The sequence below is a fragment of the Polypterus senegalus genome, chromosome 1 (assembly GCF_016835505.1).
Source record: "Polypterus senegalus isolate Bchr_013 chromosome 1, ASM1683550v1, whole genome shotgun sequence".
In the NCBI taxonomy this organism is placed as follows: domain Eukaryota; kingdom Metazoa; phylum Chordata; class Cladistia; order Polypteriformes; family Polypteridae; genus Polypterus; species Polypterus senegalus.
In genome coordinates this window covers 3706180-3732563 of record NC_053154.1, presented here as the reverse complement: position 1 = coordinate 3732563, position 26384 = coordinate 3706180, and the positions used below count along the sequence as shown (strand labels likewise).

Below are 26384 nucleotides of genomic sequence, written 5' to 3'. Positions count from 1 at the left end.
AAACCTCAGAGCCGAGTCCTAATGTGGCAGCAGAAGCATCAAAGGTCACCTGATTGGAAGCCCTCATGACATTTGAAAGAAACGGTGAAAAGAAACCAAAATATTCACATTGAAGACGAAACCCTAACAGGAAGTGCGACGGCCAGACGAGAGTATAAACCTGCCAGGAGTGGCCGCTCATTTCTTCATGCGCCTGCTCGGCTGGTCCTCTCACAGTCGGCTATGTGGTCTCGGGGGCTTTTCAGAGTGCGCTGTGAGTATTCACGCCAGTTTAAGGCTTTTTTCAATTATTATTTTTTGTTACATAAAGTGAGCCTTCAGACTTAACTTTTATTTCTTTAACTATTTATTATTGCAGGGGGTGACCCTTTCTTTGGGACGCCTTCTGTATTACATCTTAATGTCTGTTCGGCATGACACAAATTCTGGGAAGGCCATCTGATAGTTTAACATTATTACATTAGAAGTTTAAAAATGATCTGAAGGCTTTTAATTGTATTTATTGTTCAAAAATATGAACTTTGTTTGATAAAGCTGACAATCTTGAAATGCATGATGAGATCTCATATTTGAAATAAAGACGTATATCTTTTTTTAGAGGACGTGATAATAAAAAATGTTAACTTACTGACAAAATAAGATTTTATCTCAAAAGTAAAAACATAAACCTGTTTTGGTTGATTGGCTTAGCAGACTTTGGTTGTTGTTGTTGTTGGCTTTAATGAATTGAATTTTATTAATCAGAGTCGGACAGCCAGCGCTGCATGGATTTTTAACAAACCTCCTGCCTCTTGGTGACATTTTAAACAACACTTAGTGTGACAAAGCAGAACAATGACAGGTCAGGATGTGACACAGACGTGAAGGTTTCGTTATTAAAATGTGATGTGAATTTTAGAAGATAAATTCAAAATAGAAACCTCAGTGTTACAAAGTCTAAAAGAATGAAATTCAAGTGTGAGACGTAAGGCGTGTTAATAACAGCAGCATCAGTATAAAAGGCGACTGACGATTAAAACACCTTTGGTGTCACATTTGGTGACATTGGCGATGCTGAGTGTTATTCAAGAAGGCGCAATCAAGCAGCAAAAAACGTACAGAGATTATCAAACTACAAGCAACTTCACAATCAAGGAAAACAAAAAACAAAGAAAACAAAAATGTAACCTCTGTGAATTTAATATTTAATATTTATATTTAAAAGGTATAAATGTACCATGACATTCCAGTAGCTCTCAGTCTTTTGATCGGATTGTTTTTTGGTCCGATGATCAATCAGCTTGACTCACAGGTGATCGCACTTCAAGAGCTCACTTTAGCTTCATCTTCTTCTTTTTTATTTTAATTAATCTATCTACCTATCTATCTATCTATCTATCTATCTATCTATCTATCTATCTATCTATCTATCTATCTATCTATCTATCTATCTATCTATCCTTTTGTTCTTTGCTTCAAAGTGATAATACCAAGGGAAAAAAAAGGCACGTGTTTGTTTAATACTCACCGTCAAGATAAAATGAGCTCCCTTTAAAATCAATCAACCACCTCTCACTGACCTCGTGGACGCTGGCTTGCACCTTCCATTGATATTCACCTTCATTTTTATCTAATTTAAGTTTACCCTCTTATTCGTGTAAAATCTTCAACAGATGAAATAAACCGATGTTCCCCTAAGACGCAGGAGTGCCATGTTTACTGCCCCATCTTCAAGTTTTCTCCATGTCTGTCTGAACGGCCTTCTCTGTGTTCTTCCTCCCATTACATAGAAGACCTGTGTGGTCGATTAATTGGTGGCCCTAATGTGGCCCAGTGTGAGACTCGTGGACTGGCATCCTAGCCAGGATTGAACGCTGCACACAAAGCAGCCGAGAGACCCCAGCGCCCACCTGTAGCTTTGTATCAAAAAAGAAATTTAAGAAAATCCATGGATAGAAATGCGTGAGGGGGACAGATGGGACAAAGATCTACAGTACGTCTCTACACCAAACAACAACTGTTCAGCCTGTTTGAGTTTTAGTGAATCTTTAAATTAGGAAAAATAAAGAGTGTGAAAATTGAAAAAATCTGGGTATCTAAAATGTAAGCTTTGAACTTCAAACCCTGAGGCCAATGGTTCGGATCCCACTATTAATACCATTGTGAGACCCTGAGCAAGTCATTTCACCTCCAACTGGAACAGCAAAAGAAATGAAACCAGCGGCATCTCAAATGGTACAAGTCACCTTGGGAAAAGACGTCAATCATTAAGTAATAATAAACTTTTAGATTCAGAGATAGAGTGATGTAAAAGGCACTATATAATAGATAGATAGATAGATAGATAGATAGATAGATAGATAGATAGATAGATAGATAGATAGATAGATAGATAGACTCTTTGTCTCCTCTATTTGAAGAGGGCTGTTGGGGAGAGCGTATTCAGCAGAGATGTTTGCTCCCTAGGATTGCATCCCTTTATAGAATGCAGGACATACTTCAGCCTAGATATACTGTATGCACACCTTGAGTAACCATGGTGAAAATAATCAGACAAAAGAAGTATGGTACAAATATATACTGTATATATATATAGACAGTATATATATTTGATACGGTACCTGCCAAATAATACAAAGAGTACACAACGTGTGTTTCGCCCTAATTGGGGCTCAGCAGGTGTACGAACCTTTGCTTTCCTTTACAGAGATTGAACTTCAGACACCAGCATGTGAGGTGAAGCCTCTGACACTGTAGCCTTACTGACATGGTGAAGATCGCCGTATTACATTCATTAGTCTGAATTGTAATCTGATTATCTGGAAGGTTGCCCACCAGGTAATGCATGTGGTTGGTCAGCAAGTTGGCAAAGATCCTCCAAGTCCCCTCAGCTGCTCTCAGACTGGAACTCTTGGTATTATTTGGCTGGTACTCTATCACATATCTGTGCACTGCTTCTCGCAACTGAGAGGATATGGCAGATTTTTTTTGCAGACTACCTGACCAATCAGAATCATTATCTGGTAGGAAACAATCAAGATAATCACATTGTGATTCAGTCCTTTGAATAATATATACAGTCATAAAAAAAGTTTGGGAACCCCTCTTAATTCTTTGGATTTTTGTTTCTCATTGGCTGAACTTCCTTCTAATATCTGACATGCCTTATGGACACAGTAGGATTTCAGTAGTGACATGAAGTTTATTGGATTAACAGAAAATATGCAATATGCATCATAACAAAATTAGACAGGTGTGTAAATGTGGGCACCACAACAGAGATATGACATCAATACTTAGTTGAGCCTCCTTTTGCTCCTTTGAGCCTCTCGACGCTGTCCTCCTATAGCCTGTGATGAGTGTCTGGATTCTGGATGGAGGTATTTCTGACTATTCTTCATACAAAATCTCTCCAGTTCAGTTCAATTTGATGGACAGCCTGCTTCAAATCATCCCATAGATTGTCGATGATATTCAAGTCAGTGGACTGTGACGGCCATTCCAGAACATTGTACTTCTCTCTCTGCATGAATGTCTTTGTAGATTTCCAACTGTGTTTTGGGTCATCGTCTTGTTGGAATATCCAAGCCCTGCTTAAGTAACTTCAACTTTGTGACTGATGCTTGAACATTATCCTGAAGAATGTGTTGATATCGGGTTGAATTCATCCGACCCTCGACTTTAACAAGGGCCCCAGTCTCTGAACTGGCCACACAGCCCACAGCATGATGGGACCTCCACCAAATGTGACAGTAGGTAGCAGGTGTTTGTCTTGGAATGTGGTGTTCTTCTTCCGCCATGCAAAGCGCTTTTTGTTCTGACCAAATAACTCAATTTTTGTCTCATCAGTCCAAAGCACTTTGTTCCCAAATGACTCTGGCTTGTCTAAATGAGCATTTGATACAACAAGCGGCTCTGTTTGTGGCGCGAGTGCAGAAAGGGCTTCTTTCTCATCACCCTGCCATACAGATGAGCTGAATTGTACAGCGATGTACAGATACACCATCTGCAGCGAGATGTTCTTGCAGGTCTTTGGAGGTGATCTGTAGTTGTCTGTAGCCATTCTCACAATCCTGCTCATATGCCGCTCTTGTATTTTTCTTGGCCTGCCAGACCTGCTGGGTTGGTTTAACAGCAACTGTGCCTGTGGCCTTCCATTTCCTGATTCCATTCCTGACAGTTGAACCTGACAGTTTAAACCTCTGAGATGGCTTTTTGTAGCCTTCCCCTAAACCAGGAGACTCAACAATCTTTGTTTTCAGATCTTTGAGAGTTGCTTTGAGGATCCCATGCTGTCTGTCACTCTTCAGAGGAGAATCAAAGGGAAGGAAGCACAACTTGTAATTGACCACCTTAAATACCTTTGACCACTCATGATTGGACACTCCTGTCTATGAAGTTCAAGGCTTAACGCGCTCATCCAACCAAGTGATCAGCATTGAGCAGTGACAGGCATTCAAATCAGCACAATGACAAGGGGACCCACATTTGTGCACAGCCAGTTTTTCACATTTGATTTAATTTCATAACTAAATACTGCGTCACTAAAAATCTTTGTTCAGAAAACACCGCAGTACTCCTAGGAAATGAAAGACACACCACTGTTATCTTTGTTGTTGAAAGGAGAGTCAGTTATTATGCAGGCTGAGAGGAGGTCACAAACTTTTTCATATGACTGTTTATATATATATATATAGGCTACCTGCTATATATATATTTATATATATAAACTTGCTTTAAAATGTAGTTTCAATGCTAACATACATTGTAATCATTTATATATTGTGAGATGTTCAGCCCGGACACAACCAAGCAGACACCGACAGTTCATAAAACACACATTTTTATTATTCAAAGTGTCCTCAAACACAAGTCCCACACACACACAGTGCTCCAGCACCACAACACCCTTACTCAGGCCTTCAACTGTCCATGGGCCGCATTTCTTCCTCTCCTCACTGGAGCTTCATCCTGCTCCCTCTCCCGACTCTAGCTCTCCAAATGTAGGAAGGCAGCCCCTTTTATATCCACCCTGATGTGCTCCAGGTGCTTGCTGATGACCTTCCAACCTTCCGGAAGTGCCGCACGAGCACCCAGAAGCACTCCGGGCATCCCTGGAAGGTCCTTCCTCCACCTTCCCTCATTGCTCCATCCGCGTGGTCCCTACATCATCTAGGGCGCTTGACCTCTCGTGTCCCTGGGGATGTATAGACCGCCTCCCGGTCTTTGCAGGCATCCCGGCTGGGCCTGGCCCCCAGCCTAGTGCCACAACATATAAATCCAGACCAAAGAGAAGCCACTGGAGTAGTACAATCATCATCCAGTTCTTCAGTCGGGAGAGCAGATGATTGCACATGTGGTTCAAAATTAATAAATTCTCTGTGCTTTATGAACTTATTTTAAAATATTACTGATTAGATCCTGCCATGTTTTGAAAAAAGTCTGTACAGATCCTCTAACTGAGTATTTGATTTTTTCCAATTTCAAATTATATAACACATCAGTTTCCCACTGACTTAAAGAGGAGAGTTTGGGTTCTTCCAGTTTATCAGAATGAGTCTGCGTGCCAACAGTGTAGTGAATGCAATCACAATTTGTTTGTCTTTCTCCACTTTAAGCCCCTCTGGAAGACCCCCAAACACAGCTGTTAATGGGTTAGGAGGGATTGTGAGTCCAAGGCTGTCTGAAAGGTAATTAAAAATTTTGGTCCAGAATAATGTTAATTTGGTGCAGGCCCAGAACATGTGACCTAGTGAGGCTGGGACTTGGTTGCAACGTTCGGGTTGGATCATGCCCTGGAAACATTTTGAGAGTTTTAGTCGAGACAGATGTGCTCGATATATAATTTTGAGTTGTATAATTGTATGCTTTGCGCATATGGAGCTTGAGTGAATTCTCTGCATTGCTACTTTCCACTCCTTTTCTGATATATTAATTGAGAGATCTTTTTCCCAGTGTCCTCTTGGATCTTTGAAAGGAAGGGATTGTAAAATGATTTTATATATTGTAGAGATGGAGTCTAACTCCTTGAAATTGAGCAATATTTTTCCAGCATGGATGAGGGTGCAAGATGAGGAAAATCTGGAAGGTTCTGTTTAACAAAGTTCCTGATTTGAAGATAGTGAAAGAAATGTGTAGCTGGAATGTTAAATTTGGAATGTAATTGTTCATAGGATGCAAAGACGTTGTCTATATAAAGATCTCTAAGCAAGTTAATTCCAAATTTTTCCAGATATTAAAACTGCATATGTTTGTGAGGTTGAAAGAGGTGGTTCTCTTGCAGGGGTGCCACAGAAAGAAGCTTCTCCGTCTTAAAATGCTTTCTACATTGGTTCCAGATTCTAAGTGAGTGGAGCACAATTGGGTTATTAGTGTATTGCCGATAACGTGTGTTTATTGGAGCACAAGGCAAGGAATACAAAGAAGTACTGCAGGATTTTACTTCTATTGGGTCCATGCCTGTGTATGTTCTTCTATTTGTGTCCAGGTTCTTATCGCCTGTATATTTGCTGCCCAGTAATAAAACTGGAAGTTAGGTAGAGCCATGCCGCCTTCTGCCTTTTGTCTTTGTAGGGTCGCTCTTTTGATGCGTGGATGTTTTGAATTCCAAATAAATGAGGTTATTGTTGAATCTAATTGCTTAAAAAAAATATTTATTAATGTATATTGGTATGTTTTGAAATAAAAAAAGGAGCTTAGGAAGAATATTCATCTTAACAGTGTTAATTCTTCCAGCTAGTGTGAGATGAAGGGTTGACCATCTATGCAAGTCTTGTTTAATTTTTTCCATGCAGACGCAAATTTTGTTGATAAAGAGCTTTATGTTTACTTGTGATGTTTACCCCGAGGTATTTAAACTGTTCTGCAATGATAAAAGGTAGGGTGTCTAATCTAATATTATATGCTTGAGAATTCACTGGAAAGAGTACACTTTTATTCAGATTAATTCTGAGACCAGAGATCTTTTGAAATCCTGTGAGTGCTGCTAAGACTGGGTCCGAAATATACAGTACCATATCATCTGCATATAATGAGATTTTCTGTTCCAGTCCTTCTCTGCTAATCCCCTTTATCTGATCAGTATTTCGACAATGTATTGCCAGTGGTTCAATGGCAATTGCAAACAGCAGGTGACAAGGGCATCCTTGTCTTGTGCCACGCTCTAGTTTAAAGTAGTCTGAGCAAATGTTATTGATGCAAACTGAAGCTTCTGGGTTAGTATACAGTAATTTAATCCATGCACAAATGTTCGGGCAAACCCAAACTTCTCCAATAGTAAAAGGTATTTCCATTCAATCATGTCGAATGCTTTTTCTGCATCCAATGATAATAATATTTCTGGGGTGTTTGATTTAGTTGGTGAGTATATTACATTAAACAGGCGTCGAAGATTTGAAGATAAGTGTCGGCCCCTAATAAATCCAGTTTGGTCTTGTGATATTACGAGGGAGCACTTTCTCCATCCTTCTAGCTATGATTTTAGAGAGTATTTTAACGTCGTTATTCAGAAGTGAAATTGGTCTGTATGATGCACATTGTAATAAGTCCTTATTTTGTTTTGGAAAGACAGTGATTAGTGCTTGGCGAAAGGTTTGTGGAAGAGATTGGTTATCTCTGGCTTCTGTAAATGTTGCTAATAGGAGGGGAGCTAGCTGAGCGGAGAATTTCTTGTAAAACTCTGCAGGGTAGCCATCAGGGCCTGCTGCTTTTCCACCTTGGAGTGACTTTATAGCATCTAGTAATTCTGATAATGCAGAGGTTTATCAAGTTCCTCTACACTAAAAGCGTCAATTTGTGGTATCTGTAATGTATCCAGAAATGCATTAGATTGTATATTGTCTTCTTTAAACTCAGTAGTATATAGGGATTTATAGTAGTCTCTAAAAGTGTGCATTATATTTTTGTGTTCGATGATTTTATCTCCGTTCGTGTTAGTGATTACGAGATTGCGTTGCACTTCTTGCTTGTGAATTTGTTGAGCTAAAAGCTTATTAGCTTTCTCCATGTTCATAATAATGATGTCTGGATTTGTAAATTAGTTGTTCAGTTTCTTTAGTTGTCAAGAGGTTTAATTCTGAATGTAGAGCCTGCCTCCTCTATGTAGAGTCTCGCTTGGTAGTCTGGCATGTTCTTCATCTATTTTAGTAATTTCGCTTTTATCTCTGCTACTTTCTTCGCTTCGGATTTATTTCTGTGGGAAAGATATGAGATAATCTGTCCTCTTAAGAAGGCCTTAAGAGTTTCCCAGAGTATTCCTGCAGAGATCTCAGGGATGTATTTGTCTCTAGAAAGAATTTGATATAAATTCAGTACAATTCTCGTCAGCTAATAGAAGCGGTTGAGGCGCATCTGCGGGTGAGTGTATGGGGCTTAGTAATTTCAGCTCCAAGATCATCGGTGCATGGTCTGAAATAACAATAGCATCGTATTTACAAGATTTAATCTTAGGCAAGAAGTTATTATCTATAAAGAAGTAATCAATCCTTGAGTAGCAATGATGTACTGGTGAGTAGAAAGAATATGTTCTTGAATTTGGGTTTAAAAACCTCCAGGGATCTGATAAGTTGTGATCAGTTATAAACTTTGTAATTATCTTTGCGGTGTTAGATGCGTTCCCCTGTGGAGGAAGATCTATCTAAAAGTGGATTTAGAACACAATTAAAGTCCCCAGCCATTATAAGTTTATGAGTGTTCAGATTGGGAATGGATGCAAATAAATTTTGTATAAATTCCTTATCATCAACATTAGGTGCATAAACATTTATCAAAATCATTTTACAGTTAGATAAGTCTCCCATGACCATCATATCTCCCTTCAGGATCCAATACTACATCTGATGCTACAAATGGTACTGTTCTATGTATTAGAATTCCCACCTCTCTAGTTTTCTTTGTAAAACTAGAATGGAACATTTGGCCAGTCCAGTCTTTTGCAGCGGAACTGATCCTTACTTAGTAAGTGGGTTTCCTGTAAAAATACTATTTTAGCATTTAGACCTGTTAGGTGAGAAAGTACTTTCTTTCTCTTTAATTCGTGATTCAGGCCTTTAACATTCCAGCTTACGAAGTTAACTGTCCCATCATGGAGACACTGATTCTGAGTTTTTGATGTCATTTTATAGTCTTAACTGGAAGTGAGATAGTTTAGGTCTTAATTTCCTATTCCCCAAGAGTTGTTGCCATGCTGCTTATTATTACGTTGATAGTTATGATTATAAAGATTGAGAGGATAGATTAGGTATAGATCAAGCCTGCTCTCTTTCTCTCCCCTTAACCCCCACCCTCCTTTTTGCCTCCCCAGTGAGGCTAAAACCCACTTCATCAGTCCCAGTCCTCTGACATACCCAGAGACAGAGCACGCCCAAAGCACATCAAGCCCCATGCAGTGGCGCTTTAGGGTTAAAAGATAGAGATATCTGTTACCAATATAGGCTTTAAAAAAAAAGAAAAAAAAGAATTTTGCACTTAAAATATATATAGTCTTCAGCAATTCAAGGGTATGATATTGAACAGTCTCGTTTAGGGTAGAGATGAAGTAATTAGAAAAAATAAAAAAATAAAAAAGGAAAGAAAAAGTAATTAAGCACAATAAAACATAAACAGATAGCGCCCTAGTAATACTAAGTAATAATAAGAATATATGCTGATAAAAAACCCGTATTTTAAAACGAATAGATCAGACAATAGATTATTAATCCTAGCTTTATCATTTACCGCCATGACTCACTCTTATGTAAGAGTATATTACATTAACATGCTCGAAGAGTGCTTCCAATGTTTTTGCATATAGTTTGTCAGGCCCAATAACAGTGGTGACAAGGGCATCCTTGTCTTGCCACGCTCTAGTTTAAAGTAGTCTGAGCAAATGTTATTGATGCAAACTGAAGCTTCTGGGTTAGTATACAGTAATTTAATCCATGCACAAATGTTCGGGCCAAACCCAAACTTCTCCAAAATAGTAAAAGGTATTTCCATTCAATCATGTCGAATGCTTTTTCTGCATCCAATGATAATAATATTTCTGGGGTGTTTGATTTAGTTGGTGAGTATATTACATTAAACAGGCGTCGAAGATTTGAAGATAAGTGTCGGCCCCTAATAAATCCAGTTTGGTCTTGTGATATTACGAGGGAGCACTTTCTCCATCCTTCTAGCTATGATTTTAGAGAGTATTTTAACGTCGTTATTCAGAAGTGAAATTGGTCTGTATGATGCACATTGTAATAAGTCCTTATTTTGTTTTGGAAAGACAGTGATTAGTGCTTGGCGAAAGGTTTGTGGAAGAGATTGGTTATCTCTGGCTTCTGTAAATGTTGCTAATAGGAGGGAGCTAGCTGAGCGGAGAATTTCTTGTAAAACTCTGCAGGTTAGCCATCAGGGCCTGCTGCTTTTCCACCTTGGAGTGACTTTATAGCATCCAGTAATTCTGATAATGACAGAGGTTTATCAAGTTCCTCTACACTAAAAGCGTCAATTTGTGGTATCTGTAATGTATCCAGAAATGCATTAGATTGTATATTGTCTTCTTTAAACTCAGTAGTATATAGGGATTTATAGTAGTCTCTAAAGTGTGCATTATATTTTTGTGTTCGATGATTTTATCTCCGTTAGTGTTAGTGATTACCGAGATTGCGCTATGCACTTCTTGCTTGTGAATTTGTTGAGCTAAAAGCTTATTAGCTTTCTCCATGTTCATAATAATGATGTCTGGATTTGTAAATTAGTTGTTCAGTTTCTTTAGTTGTCAAGAGGTTTAATTCTGAATGTAGAGCCTGCCTCCTCTATGTAGAGTCTCGCTTGGTAGTCTGGCATGTTCTTCATCTATTTTAGTAATTTCGCTTTTATCTCTGCTACTTTCTTCGCTTCGGATTTATTTCTGTGGGAAAGATATGAGATAATCTGTCCTCTTAAGAAGGCCTTAAGAGTTTCCCAGAGTATTCCTGCAGAGATCTCAGGGATGTATTTGTCTCTAGAAAGAATTTGATATAAATTCAGTACAATTCTCGTCAGCTAATAGAAGCGGTTGAGGCCATCTGGGGTGAGTGTATGGGGCTTAGTAATTTCAGCTCCAAGATCATCGGTGCATGGTCTGAAATAACAATAGCATCGTATTTACAAGATTTAATCTTAGGCAAGAAGTTATTATCTATAAAGAAGTAATCAATCCTTGAGTAGCAATGATGTACTGGTGAGTAGAAAGAATATGTTCTTGAATTTGGGTTTAAAAACCTCCAGGGATCTGATAAGTTGTGATCAGTTATAAACTTTGTAATTATCTTTGCGGTGTTAGTTGCGTTCCCCTGTGGAGGAAGTCTTATCTAAAAGTGGATTTAAAACACAATTAAAGTCCCCAGCCATTATAAGTTTATGAGTGTTCAGATTGGGAATGGATGCAAATAAATTTTGTATAAATTCCTTATCATCAACATTAGGTGCATAAACATTTATCAAAATCATTTTACAGTTAGATAAGTCTCCCATGACCATCATATCTCCCTTCAGGATCCAATACTACATCTGATGCTACAAATGGTACTGTTCTATGTATGAGAATTCCCACCTCTAGTTTTCTTTGTAAAACTAGAATGGAACATTTGGCCAGTCCAGTCTTTTGCAGCCGGAACTGATCCTTACTTAGTAAGTGGGTTTCCTGTAAAAATACTATTTTAGCATTTAGACCTGTTAGGTGAGAAAGTACTTTCTTTCTCTTTAATTCGTGATTCAGGCCTTTAACATTCCAGCTTACGAAGTTAACTGTCCCATCATGGAGACACTGATTCTGAGTTTTTGATGTCATTTTATAGTCTTAACTGGAAGTGAGATAGTTTAGGTCTTAATTTCCTATTCCCCAAGAGTTGTTGCCATGCAGCTTATTATTACGTTGATAGTTATAATTATAAAGATTGAGAGGATAGATTAGGTATAGATCAAGCCTGCTCTCTTTCTCTCCCCCCCCTCCTTTTTGCCTCCCCAGTGAGGCTAAAACCCACTTCATGCAGTCCCAGCCCTCTGACATACCCAGAGACAGAGCACGCCCAAAGCACATCAAGCCCCCATGCAGTGGCGCTTTAGGGTTAAAAGATAGAGATATCTGTTACCAATATAGGCTTTAAAAAAAAAGAAAAAAAAGAATTTTGCACTTAAAATATATATAGTCTTCAGCAATTCAAGGGTATGATATTGAACAGTCTCGTTTAGGGTAGAGATGAAGTAATTAGAAAAAATAAAAAAATAAAAAAGGAAAGAAAAAGTAATTAAGCACAATAAAACATAAACAGATAGCGCCCTAGTAATACTAAGTAATAATAAGAATATATGCTGATAAAAAACCCGTATTTTAAAACGAATAGATCAGACAATAGATTATTAATCCTAGCTTTATCATTTACCGCCATGACTCACTCTTATGTATCAGAATAGTCCCGGGATCAGCTTTCTTAGTTCCTTTTCTGCTTCTTCCTTGCTAGCGAGGACATAGAAATGACCTTGCCATTCCACTTTCAGTTTTGACGGATACAAGAGGCTGTATTTGACGCTGGCTTGCCGTAATCGCTGTTTGATGTTGTAGAAGGCTGCGCGTTTAGTAGTTGTTGATGGAGAGAAGTCAGGAAAAATACGAATGTGGTTATTTTCAAATGTAATATCTTCCTTGTTTCTGAGGAGTGCCATCACCTCTAGCTTAAATGACAATCGTTCAAAACGAACTATTAAAGATCTTGGTCTGGGTCTAACGGTGTTTGATCTGCGTACGCGGTAAGCTGCTGCTTTCTCAGATTCTGCTTTAAAGTCGTCCCCGATTATTTTAGAAAAGTTCAGCAGCGAATTTCACCGGGTTTGAACTTTCTCGATTCTCAGGCAAACCCTAAATTCTGACGTTATACCTTCTACTTCCATCTTCCAGAGCAGCCAGTCTGTCTCCGAGTTTTTTGCATTCGTAGCTGACATTTTCTGCTTTTTCTTCAGCACTGGTAGCTAAATTTTTGGCTAATTTAATCCTAGTCGTGAATGTCTCCTTGAGATCCTCCAATTGATCAGTAAGCGTTTCAATTTTACCCAGCACCTGTCGCATTTCCACTTGCATTTCTTGTCGCAGCCTTTCATTTGCCTGTTGCAGCATCAGCCGCCAGTGCTTTCGTTTGCTTGCTGCCATTCCTGTTTCAATTCCAGCAACTCTTGTTTCAGCCTCTCATGTGCCTTTGCCCTTGCTTTCTCATTTGCCTTCTTGGTTTTCTTTATATCTTGTACGATCTCAGCGAGCATCACCTCCAGTTTAGACATTTTAATTGTGCTTTCTTGTACCGTAGGTGTAGCGTCAGGCTCTACTGTAGCCGGTGTCCCCGATATTCCCGGCTTGCGTGGAGTAATTGAGATTGCGGACTGTAAGGCCCGTTCCAGTTTCAGGTGTTCTTCTCCGATCAGCGAGCTATCGAGATCTGCACTCCTGATTGCACCTTTGCTCCCCTTTTCACTCTCAGCCGGCGATGATGTAGCGGACCTTGGTCCCGAAGAGTCTGTACTTTCACCCAGCTGATCCAGGTCTCTCTCTGAAAGGCCATATCTTGAGCTAGGGCTTCCTGATCTTGGCTTGGGTGCAGCTTTAGTTTACTTTTCTTTCGGACCCCCTTTCTTGCTGGCCATATTTATATATGCTTACATATATACTGTAGCAGTCTCCTTGGGTTGAATAAATGCAGGATATCTCAGGATAATAAGCAAATAATATGAAAAATAACACCGCTGCTAGCGGAGCTCCACTTCAGACGTCCATCTCTCGCATCGGACGAGACCAACTCACCCCTCAATTCTTTACCTGTGTCAAGTGATCAAGTTTATTTCTAGTACCCTCATTATATCTGTTTTTGCCAATCACTAAGATTTTTTTTCTCCTTATTTAGTTTGAGGAAATGACTACTCATTTACTCAGAAACACAAGTAAAACATTGGGGTCAGTGAGACAAGAGAGTCGGGGTCATCAGGTGCTATTGATAGATACAGTTGTGTGTCATCAGCATAGCTGTGGCAGCTCACAACAGACCAGACATGACACTGGTAGACAAACCAAACCAAATGACAGACATTATTGACATTGACGTATCAAACACACACAATGTGGCCACTGGGGGGTGGTTCAGCATCTCAAACCCTGGATACAACTACACACATAAAGTCCCGGGTTCAAATCCAGTCCCTTTATTTACAATAACATGTACCTTTTACAGGATTCCTTCCTTCCCTCCTTCCTTCAGTGTCATAGCAGCTGTCACACAACACAGTGAAGGCTAATAATTCCAATAGTTAATCCTCCTGTATTCCTCCAATTCACCCAGAGAAGTGTTGTTCAGCTCCTCTCCCGACTCCGACTCCCTTGTCCGAGTGGAGGGCTCTCATTTAACTCCAGACCCACTGCCTAATCAATTGCCTCCAGGAAGCACTTCTGGTTCTGTCACGACTGCAGTGGTCCTTGTATCATTACTATCCGACAGCTCCTCCCCGCAGCCCCCAAAGAACCTGACAGGGTAGGCCCATGGGACGACAACTCCCATACTGCCCTGCAGGCATCCATAATGGGCCTAGCCGGACTGGATGCTGCCACCCAGTGTACAGGGCAATGCTCTGCCCATAGCAGGCAGTCACTCTCTGTGCTGTCTTTCCCTGTTCCCAAGTCCATCCTGGGTGTTGCTCGATGGTTGTTAGGATTCCAGCCCCACCATAGAAACATTAACGTCCTTCCACATCCAGGTCCTGGCAAAGAAAGGAGATATTGTCATTAACCTCTTTGACCTTCTGTTATCAACCTGGCGATGTAAGGGAGTAGGGGTCCACACCAAGTGGGGCACCAGATAGTCCCTCACACCACACGCAGAACGGACAGAAGAAATACGGAGAGTGGACGAGGTGGCCATTGAGTGTTAAGCGCCTGTTTCTGTGTCCACTCATTTATGTGCTTCTTTGTCTTTCCAGGTCTCTGGCTGTCATGCCTGCTCTTGTTGTATGAAGGTAAGTTGTTTTAATTCTGCAGACATTTACATACAAAATAAAATGAAAGATGAAAAGATCACGATGAGAAGGCCCACTCGAGAGCCTGGGGTCTGCAGTCAAAAGATGGGGTCACTTTTGTTTTGTGATTAGAAGAGTAGATTTGTGAGGACGTCAGCCAACATGAACATATTGCGATAGCTCAAGTGGATGTTTTAGTGGGTCAACCAAAGTGCAACAATCAATAATCAAGGAGACAAAGAGTTACGTGTCAGGTGGGATGATAAATGGGATGACTCGCTCAATGAGAGTGTGTGGAAAAGACTGTGAATTTTATAAAAAATAAAATATTGAGCCGTGGCAAATATGTCTTTTTAGGTGCTCAGTGCAATCCCATCCTGTCCCTGAAGGAGGAAGGTGAAGACATCTTTGAAGGTGACTCAGTGACCTTTGACTGCCAGGCTGATGATCCTGTTACTTGGGAGTATTTGTGGTACAAAGATGGAAGGATCCTTCATGAGGACTGGGATAACAGCAGGGCTCAAATGATGAAGAGAGTCACCGTCACCAACAGTGGGGCATATCGATGTTACACAAGGAGGAAGGCTAATAAAAGTGAGGAATTTTACAGCAACCCTCTGCAACTGCACGTGTCCGGTAAGTTCTACAAGCCCAGGCTCAATTCTGTAGGCCTCAAGATGAACGTTAAAGGCGCTAGGGATATTAAGGATATTAGAAAGTATTAATAAAAATGGGCAGTGATCTCCCCTAGACTTTCTCGTATCCTCAGATCTGGGGAGGGATACTTGAGGAGTAAACTGCAAGAAAATGATCATATTTTAATATTATGTACATTAAAGAACAATCAACAACAAATCAAATTAAAAATATATTGAAAAATTATTATTAAAGTAAAGTTGAATAAATCGTATTTTACTGCTGCATGAATAAAAGGTCAAGTACCACTTCCGGTTAACAAAAATACCTCAAACGCTGATAGAGATCTACGTTTTCTACCTAATACTTGTATGCAAAATTTGGTTCGCCGAAGTGAAAGCGCACTCAAGTTATCGTGTTTACACAGACAGACAGACAGACAGACATCATACCAAAAATGGTAGTGTCAGACTCAGGGAGGTCTAAAAAGCTGAGATTTATTAAAATCTCGACATCAAATTTTTGGGCGATTCCAATACCTTTCCCGTAATTCATATACAAAAAAGTAAAACTGCAGCAGCTGGCTATGGTGCACTGTGAGGGGCTTCTTCAACATCACCAAGGGAAGACTCAAGTAGGTACCTTGTGATAGTGAGCTGTGTGAAGGGCGCTCTACAGAATATGGAAAACAGAAATTGATTAATTGATTGAAGAGGGAGCCAGCTGTCAGAGGGACTCGATATGAAGACATACAAATTATATTAATGATGTTGACAGCGAGGGCCAGTGTGAACAGCCCTGAAAATTCAGTTGTTAAAAAGATGAAGAACATGCAACAGAGAACGAAAAAAAAAACAAGTAAACAGTACACTAAAGGAAGTAACTGTCCAAATTTAATAAAAACATGAGTGAACCACGCAGACCTATAAGTCCTAAAATAAAATCCTACAAAAAGGCAAAATAAAAGAAACATTAAAGTCTCGGTCTGCTGCGCTCATATCTGGAAGGTTGCCAGTTTGAATCCCCATTACTGTCAAAAGGGATCCTACTCTGCTGGGCACTTGAGAAAGGCCCTTAACTCTTTCAGGGTGGATGTCGACTTTTGTCGAAATTCAGGGGTAGAGGGCGGTAATCAGATGTAAACTGTGGCAAAATTCGCTGTTCTTTTTTAGTTTGACTCTCTTTAAAGTTAGCTTTGTTGATTTGATCGAGATTTTCTGCGTTTTTGACCAAAATGAATGCACAAAGCAAAATACTCTGTGGGCAGCGTTTTGTGTTTCATATCACTGAGTCAGACTCTGAGATGTCAGATTTTGATGTAAGCATTCTGGGGACATCTGGGAATGTTGCGTACACCCATTTCCATGCTCACATCGTGATGTATAAAAACTAAACTTAGCGAAGCCACACACATTTTCATGCCAGCTCAATCCCTGGCAAACGCAAGCTCTCTGCTCGGTTTTGCAAACTGTCAAAGCAGTGCTATTGTTCCTGGGTGGTTTCCCTTTCTTTTTTTGATCCACATCCCTAAGGGTGGCTTTATCAAATTCCTTGAAATTAACAGCATATTGCTTTTTTAGTTCAAGGTATCTGATTGCAATCAACCTGTAACCATATAATGGTCTATAATGGTCCATGGAATGGCCAAACTATTCCAAATACTATAGCTGCTTTAGCGTTGTCACTGTCAGTGCACCACTCAGAGTATTTTAACCCACTGCATCTGAGTGTGGAATCACAGCTGCACAGCAGATGATCGGAAAGTTCTATGGCAGATTGTGTCAAGAGCGGGAGTAATATCAGGATAGAGCTTCTAGCACACGCTGCCTCAGCCATGTGCACAGTCTATTTGAACTGCACTCATACAACAAACGCTTCAGAGCCTTTCCTGTATGGACCTCGCGGTTTCATCCCAAGAGCTCTAAACTCACTCAATCAGTCCATCAGGTGCTCCTTGTAGAACTGTTAGTACTTATTAGTGCAATAACCTCACTGTAAACTTGTGATACAGTTATAATATTGCACAGCCTGAGCCACTTGTGTTCTCATATTGTATATTTTTCACTGGTTTTTATCCTATTATTATTATTGTTGTTGTTGTTGTTATTTTACCATTTTATAGGGAAATAAGTTTATGAAAGATTTGCATATTGAACCATACAATAACAATGAAGGCATTTCATTCAAGAGAAGAGAGCGCGTATTTACAGATGATGACGACTGGCTTCTAAGTCGATTTAGATTTCCAGGAGCTATGTTCTTGAAGCTCTTGGTATCATTTTTCAGATGAAATGCAGTAATGTATATATATTACATTATACAGATAAATTTTAAACTTTATTTAAATACTGTTATTAACTCTTTGAGGACTGAATATTTTTTCCAGTTTTCTGAAAAGCACACAAAGCAATGGTTTCACACATAAATCGATATAAAACATCTTTTGCTGCATGCCGAGGCGGCTGTCAGTGCCCATTCGGCGACTCTGGCAGCAGCGGCTGCACAGGGGCAACTCAATGACCAGCAGGAATATGCAATGGACTGGCTACCTGGATGTCTTTGCGCAGCAGTAGCAGTCGCAGTGTGACGCAATCTGGTTTGTACCTTTTGTCATCGTAAGAGGTGGTCCTCCCAGGTGCATTAGCTACACAGACATGTTCAGCACCACGACCAGGTGACGCTGGCCCCTCACTTTCGTTTTCGATCTCGAGGGGTCTCATGCATAACAGCATTTGTAGAATTCACACTAAAACTTGGCATATGGACAAAAGCAGGAATGTGCATACGCACAAAAAAAAAATCTAGATGCATAAATCTGTGCGTACGCCAACTTCCACTCCATACATCCCAGTCAGTGTGAAAAGTAACACCTCACCACAGCGCTCTCAAAATTGCGCCTGTTTTGATTATGCAAATCAATATAAATAGCCCCTTCTATTTTGCATTCTGTGAAAAGACAATGGCAAAAGCACAGGGAAAAAGAAGAATTTCGGTGAATGCCAAGTGGGGGCAAGAAAAAAACGTACTATTTGATGGTTTAAACAGTGGAATAAACAAGAAAAGGAAGCTGATCGAGTGACAGAGTGGCAGAGAAACTCAAAAGTTCAAGTTCACAAAGTCGCACAGTGCCTGAAATAAAAACAAGTGGTCAGAAATCAAAGTCGCCGTGAAAAGTCGAGTCGTAGCTTACCGTCTGAGTGTCATATGAAAGATTATTAGGGTAGAGAGAAAAGAAAAGAAAAGAAATATGGATACAGTGTGAAAAAAGGTCGAAATTTCCACTTTAATCACGTAGTTTATTTTGTCATTAAAGTAGAACATCATAAACGTCATCTTAAAATCGTTTCATTTACTAGTTTCTCAAATCCCTTCATAACTAAAGCAGCACATTAAATGCTTTGTTTTGTTTGTGTTATTCTATGTACTCTTATGTGCTTCTTAAACAGGCGTTCTCTTCTGCCGACAGGACACAGAATCCATTTCATTCATGATAAAACAGCTCTCTGAATAATTTAAATACTGAGATGTATACTTGATAATTTCATGATGAAATAAATTAACCTGCACCTGCTCCAGGGACGCTGTACAATGGCTGACCCCATAGGGTATGCGAAAAGTAGCAAATTCTTAATACAAGAAATTGTATAAGGTGAAATAAAGAACAAATGTTTGATTATGAACTCTGACCCTGGATGGTCCGCGTCCTGCTGGATTTATCAGCATTTGAGCGTGCAGGTCCCTTGTTTTAATTTCTGCCCACCAGTAAAGTGCACACCAGGTTGCCGCTACCTAATTTTTTTTTTAATTCCACTCCCCCACTCTGACGATTGAGCTCAACTCACCAAGGAGGACCACCCAAATGTTGGGTCTTGAAAACACCTACATAAGAAGTAGAGGGTGACGACACCAGAAAGGTTGAGAGCCACTGATCTAAAGTCATTGTACAATGTCATTGACTAGCCCACTCAGTCCTGAATAGGGTGGAGGGGGTACCGGAGCCCATCCAGCTAGCACAGGGTGCCAGGCGGGAACAAACCCCATTACAGGGTGAACACACACACAGACAAACACACACGTGCCACTTTAGTGTCACCAGTTCACCTGACCTGCATGTGTTTGGGCTGTGGGAGGAAACCCAGACAGACACGGGGACAACATGCTGAGTCCACGCAAAGAGGACCCTTGACGTGAACTCTGGTCTGCTTACTGTGAGACAGCAGTGCTACCACCAGGCCACAGTGCCGCCCAAAATGTAACAAATAAAGATGTAAAGTTTTGTTTGTAATAGTAAAGGTCTAAGATAAAAGCCCAAAGGTACAGAATATACTTGGCAGGATTCAAATTGTATTCCGTACATTAAAAATGAAATGAAGTCACTTCTTTCACTGAGTGGTGTACGTTTGTGTGCGCGTGCTGTTTGTCATTTGTCATTCTGTTTCTTGTATTGTGCATTCGCTGCTCTCCTAAAATAAACTTCACAGCCCCGACAGTGCAGGGTGCAGCAGGCACCCAGCAGGGCACATCAAGTCCGCCTCGCCCTTCAGCACAGCGCAGAAGGCGGTGGCAGCGTCCCCCGTCCCCAGTGTTTGACGGGACCACAAGCGTAGAACACCATTGTGACGCCCCGCTTATCGACACACCGCTGGCCTCTGCTTTCACTTCAGCCTGCCTTTCATCTGCAGAGCTTTGCTCCACTTCCTGAGGCACAGGCAGCCATGGCGTCACAAAAAATATTTTCAGTCAGGAAACGTGAGGTTTCGAGACCCTCAGGGAGCCTCTGTCATTCCGCTTTGGTCACATTTTCTATAAACATGCAGCATATTTATTTTTACTTGTCAAATCTTGTAGTGCCTATTTCAGTTCTGCTTGTTTATTGTGGTATAATAAATGGCGGCTTTATTACTTATTAGGCTTATTGATATCGTAACACCAGCGCTGACTACCAACATGGATTCTTTGCTCTGTCCATCGCTCTTTTTGGTAGCTCACTGTCCCGAGATGCTGGAATTCATTTGCACATTGGCACACTCTCTGCCAGCCTGCATTTGAGCGATGGAATGCCAGCTCATAGTGGAGGTGGCTGAACCTCAGGCCAATGCAAATTGTCAGCACTGTCACACACTGTAGCCTCCCTTTGATGTCGCTGTCCCCACTGACCCCTTCCAAATCCTTGAAATGTGATGCACAAACATTTCGAAAACATTGGGTTGGTCTTCACTTCTGCTGGCAATAAATCAACCCTCACGTCTATGATTTCTATGTGCTCCGAGTGTCCGTATGTTTGCCAGTTTTCGATATGGCACAGTAGATGACAAGGCATTCCTTTAAGTTATGCAATGACTTATAACAGAAAATGCAATGTTTAAAATGAAGCCTTAATTAGTAATAAAATCGAACGATCTAATATTTATAAGGCACTCATCTTTGTTGCCTTGTACAAATACAACTACAGTGCAATATCTAGAACTGTCAAACATACGTACGGACACTCTTAGCACGTATAAATTGTCAACGTGAGTGAGGATTTTTTCGTCTCTTTCTCCGTTGTACCTCTCCACTGATAAGCACCTGATCGAGTGTAACATCACCACGGAGCACCATGTTAGATTACAAATAAATAAATAAATACTTTTAGTGATTGTTATTACAATAAAATGGCAGTATTATCTTAACAAACTGGAACAAACTGTCAAGCACAGCACCGCAGGCAAATAAAAAAAGAACGGGGAGCACCTCCAGTTTACTTTGGGGTCTTGCATGGGGAAATAAAGAAATGGATGTCCACTTGTCAATGTGCACACTCATGTACCTACTCCGGGATTTGTGATCGCCTACAATTTAACTGAATAATAATTATAATAATAATAAAGAAGGCTATGTTAACTTTCCCTCACTCACTCAGTACACCACTTAACCAGAAAGTCCCCCTGTGGATTGACAGACGAACCTTTGCCACAATTCAATGTTTTCCTTTTGTTTTGCCAAGGTAACCTACCCTTTCAAAAAACTTTTACTTGAGTTTGTGAGTGCATCATCTCTAATTTTGCTCAGCACCACATGTCATTTTGTGCGTCACCTTATTAAGTGTACGTGTCACCTTTTTTAATTATGCGTGTCACACCTCTATATTTTTTGTCACTTGCCTTTCAGGGCCACCGTAGTAAATGAGTGAATCACTGCTGACTTCAACTTGTTTACTTCAACATGAAGGCCGAGGGAGGGCCCAGCAGCAGTGATGTCAGCGTGGCCCCGCCTCTTGAGGTCCCACCCATAAAACCCAAGGAATATAAGCAATATGAATACATCCACTTATCTTCCCATTCATTCTCCTAACCTGCTTACCCAGGGCAGGGTTGTGAGGAAGCTGGCACCTATACCAGCAGGCATAGAGCATACAGTTAGGTCCATAAATATTTGGACAGAGACCACTTTTTTCTAATTTTGGTTCTCTACATCACCATAATGAATTTTAAATGAAACAACTCAGACGCAGTTGAAGTGCAGACTTTCAGCTTTAATTCAGTGGGTTGAACAAAACGATTGCATAAAAATGTGAGGCAACTAAAGTGTTTTTTTTTTTACATTTTAGGGGCTCAAAAGTAATTGGAAAAATTAAATAACTGGAAATAAAATGTTCATTTCTAATACTTGGTTGAAAACCCTTTGCTGGCAATGCCAGCCTGAAGTCTTGAACTCCTGGATGTCACCAGCTGCTGGGTTTCCTCCTTTTTAATGCTCTGCCAGGCCTTTACTTTCAGTTGCTGTTTGTTTGTGGGCCTTTCTGTCTGAAGTTTAGTCTTCAACAAGTGAACTGCCTGCTCAGTGGGGTGAAGATCAGGTGACTGACTTGGCCATTCCAGAATTTTCCACTTCTTTGCTTTAATAAACTCCTGGGTTGCTTTGGCTGTATGTTTTGGCTCATTGTCCATCTGTATCATGAAATGCCCGCCGCCCAATCAGTTTGACGTCATTTAGCTGATTTGAGCAGACAGGATGTCTCTGAACACCTCAGAATTCATTCGGCTGCTCCTGTCCTGTGTCACCTCATCAATAAACACGAGTGTCCCAGTGCCACTGGCAGCCATCACACTGCCTGACTCCACCGTGTTTTACAGATGATGCTTTGGATAATGAGCTGTTCCACGCCTTCCTTCTCCATCCTTTTTTCTTGCCTTTATCATTCTGGTAGAGGTTGATCTTGGTTTCATCTGTCCAAAGAATGTTTTTCCAGAACTCTGCTGGCTTTTTTAGATGTTCTTTAGCAAAGTCCAATCTAGCCTTTCTATTCTTGAGGCTTATGAGTGGCTGGCACCTTGCAGTGCACCCTCTGGATTTCCTTTCATGCAGTCTTCTCTTTATGGTAGACCTGGATATCGATACGCCGACCAAGCCCTGGAGAGTGTCGTTCACTTGGTGGGCTGTTCTGAAGGGGTTTCTCTTCACTGATTCTGTGATCAACCAGCACTTTAGTCTTCCGTGGACGTCCAGGTCTTTTTGCATTTCCAAGTTCACCAGTGCTCTCTTTCTTTCTCATGATGTACCAAACTGTAGATTTTGCCACTCGTAATATTGTAGCCATTTCTCAGATGTTTTTTTCTGTTTTTGCAGCATAAGGATGGCTTCTGTCACCTGCATGGAGAGCTCCTTTGACCGCATGTTGTCTGTTCACAGCAAAATCTTCACATGCAAGCACCACACCTCAAATCAACTCCAGGCCTTTTATCTGCTTCATTTATAAGACATCACGACGGACTTGAACACACCTGACCATCAAATAGACTTTGAGTCAATTGTCCGATTACTTTTGAGGCCCTGAAATGAAGGGATTGTGTTCATAAAATACTTTAGTCGCCTCACATTTTCATGCAATCGTTTTGTTCAACCCACTGAATTAAAGCTGAAAGTCTGCACTTCAACGTCATCTCAGTTGTTTCATTTCAAATTCATTGTGGTGATGTACAGAACAAAATGAGAAAAAAGTGGTCTCTGTCCAAATATTTCTGGACCTCACTGTATATACTAAATAACAAATATTTTATAAACAAAAGTTACACAACTCCAACAAACACATAAACACAATACTTTAGAAAAACGACGTCACCACAAGCCCTGACTGAAACATAACGGTGATACTTTGTCACACATGTGCTCACAGGAGACGGTCTACAGCACGGGTGTCAAACTCCGGTCCTGGAGGGCCGCAGTGGCTGCAGGTTTTCATTCTAACCATCTTCTTAATTAGTGACCTGTTTATGCTGCTAATGAAGTCCTTTTCCCTTAGTTTTAATTAACTGGACTCTGACCCCTTAGTTGTGTCTTTTTCCTTAATTAGCAGCCAAACAATCACAAGACACAAAACGAGCCACCACATGACCAGCTCAGCTGTGCCCATTACACGATATCTGAAAATAAAGAAAGGTGAAGGCCTCACTATGGTTGATCTCTCAGGTCACCAAAACATCATGACGGTGTTCTTAGAAAAAAGAACAGAAAGTCAAGTTTTGGAAATGTCTGCTTTGGCAAAATGAGAGCAGCCAACAAGCCATGGAATGAATCAACAAGTGTAATTAACAGCAAGAATTTGTGAATTTGGTTGGAGTTTGATGCCCTGATTTAGCTGGTCATCCGTTGGCTCGTTTCATATTTCATTTCTGTTTGGCTGCCATTTCATGAGGAAACAAATCAATTCAAAAGGACTGAAACCTTAAAAACAGGGCTATAAAAATAAAAAGAAAAGGAGTTCATTAGTAGTGAAAACTGATCGCTGATTAGAAAATGGGTTCGAATGAAAACCTGCAGCCACCGCGGCCCTCCAGGACTGGAGTTTGGCACCCCTGGTCTACAGACTCTCATGGTGCTATTTCTCAGCCAGTCCAGGGGTTGGCACTGTCACCTAAACCTTTCTCCTTTTGCCCCTCAGCCGATCAGCTGAAGAACCTGCTTCTCAATAACATCATCACCAGTCCACCCCCTGTTGACTTCACTCCCAGCACTCTCTGATGACATCATATCCGGTACCCAGAACCCATCTGCCTGCCATGTCAGTTCCTGTTCCGGCCTCCCTGACTCCACCTCTTCCTCCGTTCAGCCATATTTATAGAGCAGCTTAGTCAGTTCTGTTTTGGACTCCTGTCTGTAAAGACGTGCTTATTTTTTCCATACCGGTTTTTTCAAATATACGGGGTGACAATTCCAAAAATCTATTACATACTATAGATAATTGACTATTTTTGTTAATCTCTATCCTTCGAGGGACGGAACAAGATTTGGTTTAGTGAAGCCATCTGATTTTCAAGTAGGCTTGGTGGATATTCAGTTTCCTGACTCTCACTTGGCTTGCGATTTCTGAACTCATTTTTGACTTTCCAGTTACGACTTTGTTTCTCATCCCTGCCTGCATATTATTTCCATTACTATTTCCTGGTCTTTTGCTACCCACGATAATCCTCAGACAATGCCTTTGTCCCTTAGCATAGAGATTTTACTATAAAGCCTCAACACTAATTCTTTATATAAAACACACAATTCCTTGAAGTTTTAAACTTATTCAATTAAAGTAACATTTCTTTTTGAACGTTAAAATCTACGTAATGAAAACTTCTACCAACCTACTGATGACTAAAACCGACTGGCTGCAATCCTACAGTTGGTGTAATGAGGTGAATGGACGGCTGAAGACGCCCCTCACGTCTCCTCTTTTGTAACTCTTTGTATTCTTTTTTTATTTCACAGAACTCTTTTCATCTCCCACTCTCTCAGTCACGCCGTTGAACCCGGTCTGGGTTACAGAATTTATCTCACTGCAGTGTCACGTTCACCTAACCGACAAGACCAAAGACACTGCCCTCCAGTACCGCTTTGTCAGAAATGACACCACATTGAAAATTGGGGCCCTGGGGCAGCACAACATCACATTGGCCTCACTGGAGGATGCTGGGAATTACTGCTGTGAGGTAGCAGCTAACAGAAATGGCCTTTCAAAAAGAAGCAGCACTGTCTACGTCCAGGTGAAAGGTCAGTTCTGGGTCTTTCAATCAGTATTTATACTAAGTCGGTTTTCCTAACCCACACAAATGTGAATAAATTGGAATGTTCTTACGGTTTTGTCTTTTCCTCAGACTTATCGTATTCAGATTTCTAGAAGTTTTAAAACACTTTTGTTCATTTTAATTGACACCTGAGGATTCAAAGAGTTTTGAAATCATTTCTTTTATCTGATGTTGTGTGTTAGTAGAGTGACGCTCAAATCTTTTAACGTCTTCTTTCTTAGCTGGAGTACCAAAACCTCGCCTGTCGGTCAGTCCTTCCTGGACTCGTTTTTACGTCGGAGAAGCTTTGAACCTCACTTGCCGAATAGAAGACATCTCCTCTGGATGGTCCTATTCTTGGTACAAAGACAATCAAGAAGCTTCGCTTGACCTCAACATCAACACTAGAGATGACAGAGCCGTGTACGCTCTCAGACGTGTGACTGGGTCTCACAGTGGCGAGTATCGTTGTCGAGCTACAAGGGGCGACCCGCCATTTCATTCACATTTCAGTGATCCACTTGTGTTGCTCATATCAGGTGAGACATTTTAATTTACTCATCAAACACCAGAACTTTCCTTGATCCTGCATTAATGTCAAGTCACATTTGGTTGCTTAGTTTCCTTATCCTGGATGTGACGTGTGACTTTTCAGTCTGACTTTTGTCCTCAAGTCAGGCTCACCGTTCCAATTCATGTATTTCTGGCCTCAGTTATTGTGCACTAAATCTCCTCAGTTGTTTT

At 40.6% G+C, this 26384-nt stretch overlaps 1 protein-coding gene across 1 annotated transcript in view; it reads left to right on the top strand.

Moving 5' to 3' along the window:
• The first annotated feature begins 122 nt into the window (after positions 1-122).
• Positions 123-26384, top strand: part of LOC120522960 (hemicentin-1-like) — a 112002-nt gene continuing 85740 nt past the window's right edge. The window contains exons 1-5 of the mRNA XM_039743818.1: positions 123-253; positions 14941-14976; positions 15334-15612; positions 25345-25626; positions 25883-26179. Coding sequence (XP_039599752.1) covers positions 223-253; positions 14941-14976; positions 15334-15612; positions 25345-25626; positions 25883-26179 — 925 coding nt within the window. The 5' untranslated portion in view covers positions 123-222. The remainder of the gene's footprint in view (positions 254-14940; positions 14977-15333; positions 15613-25344; positions 25627-25882; positions 26180-26384) is intronic.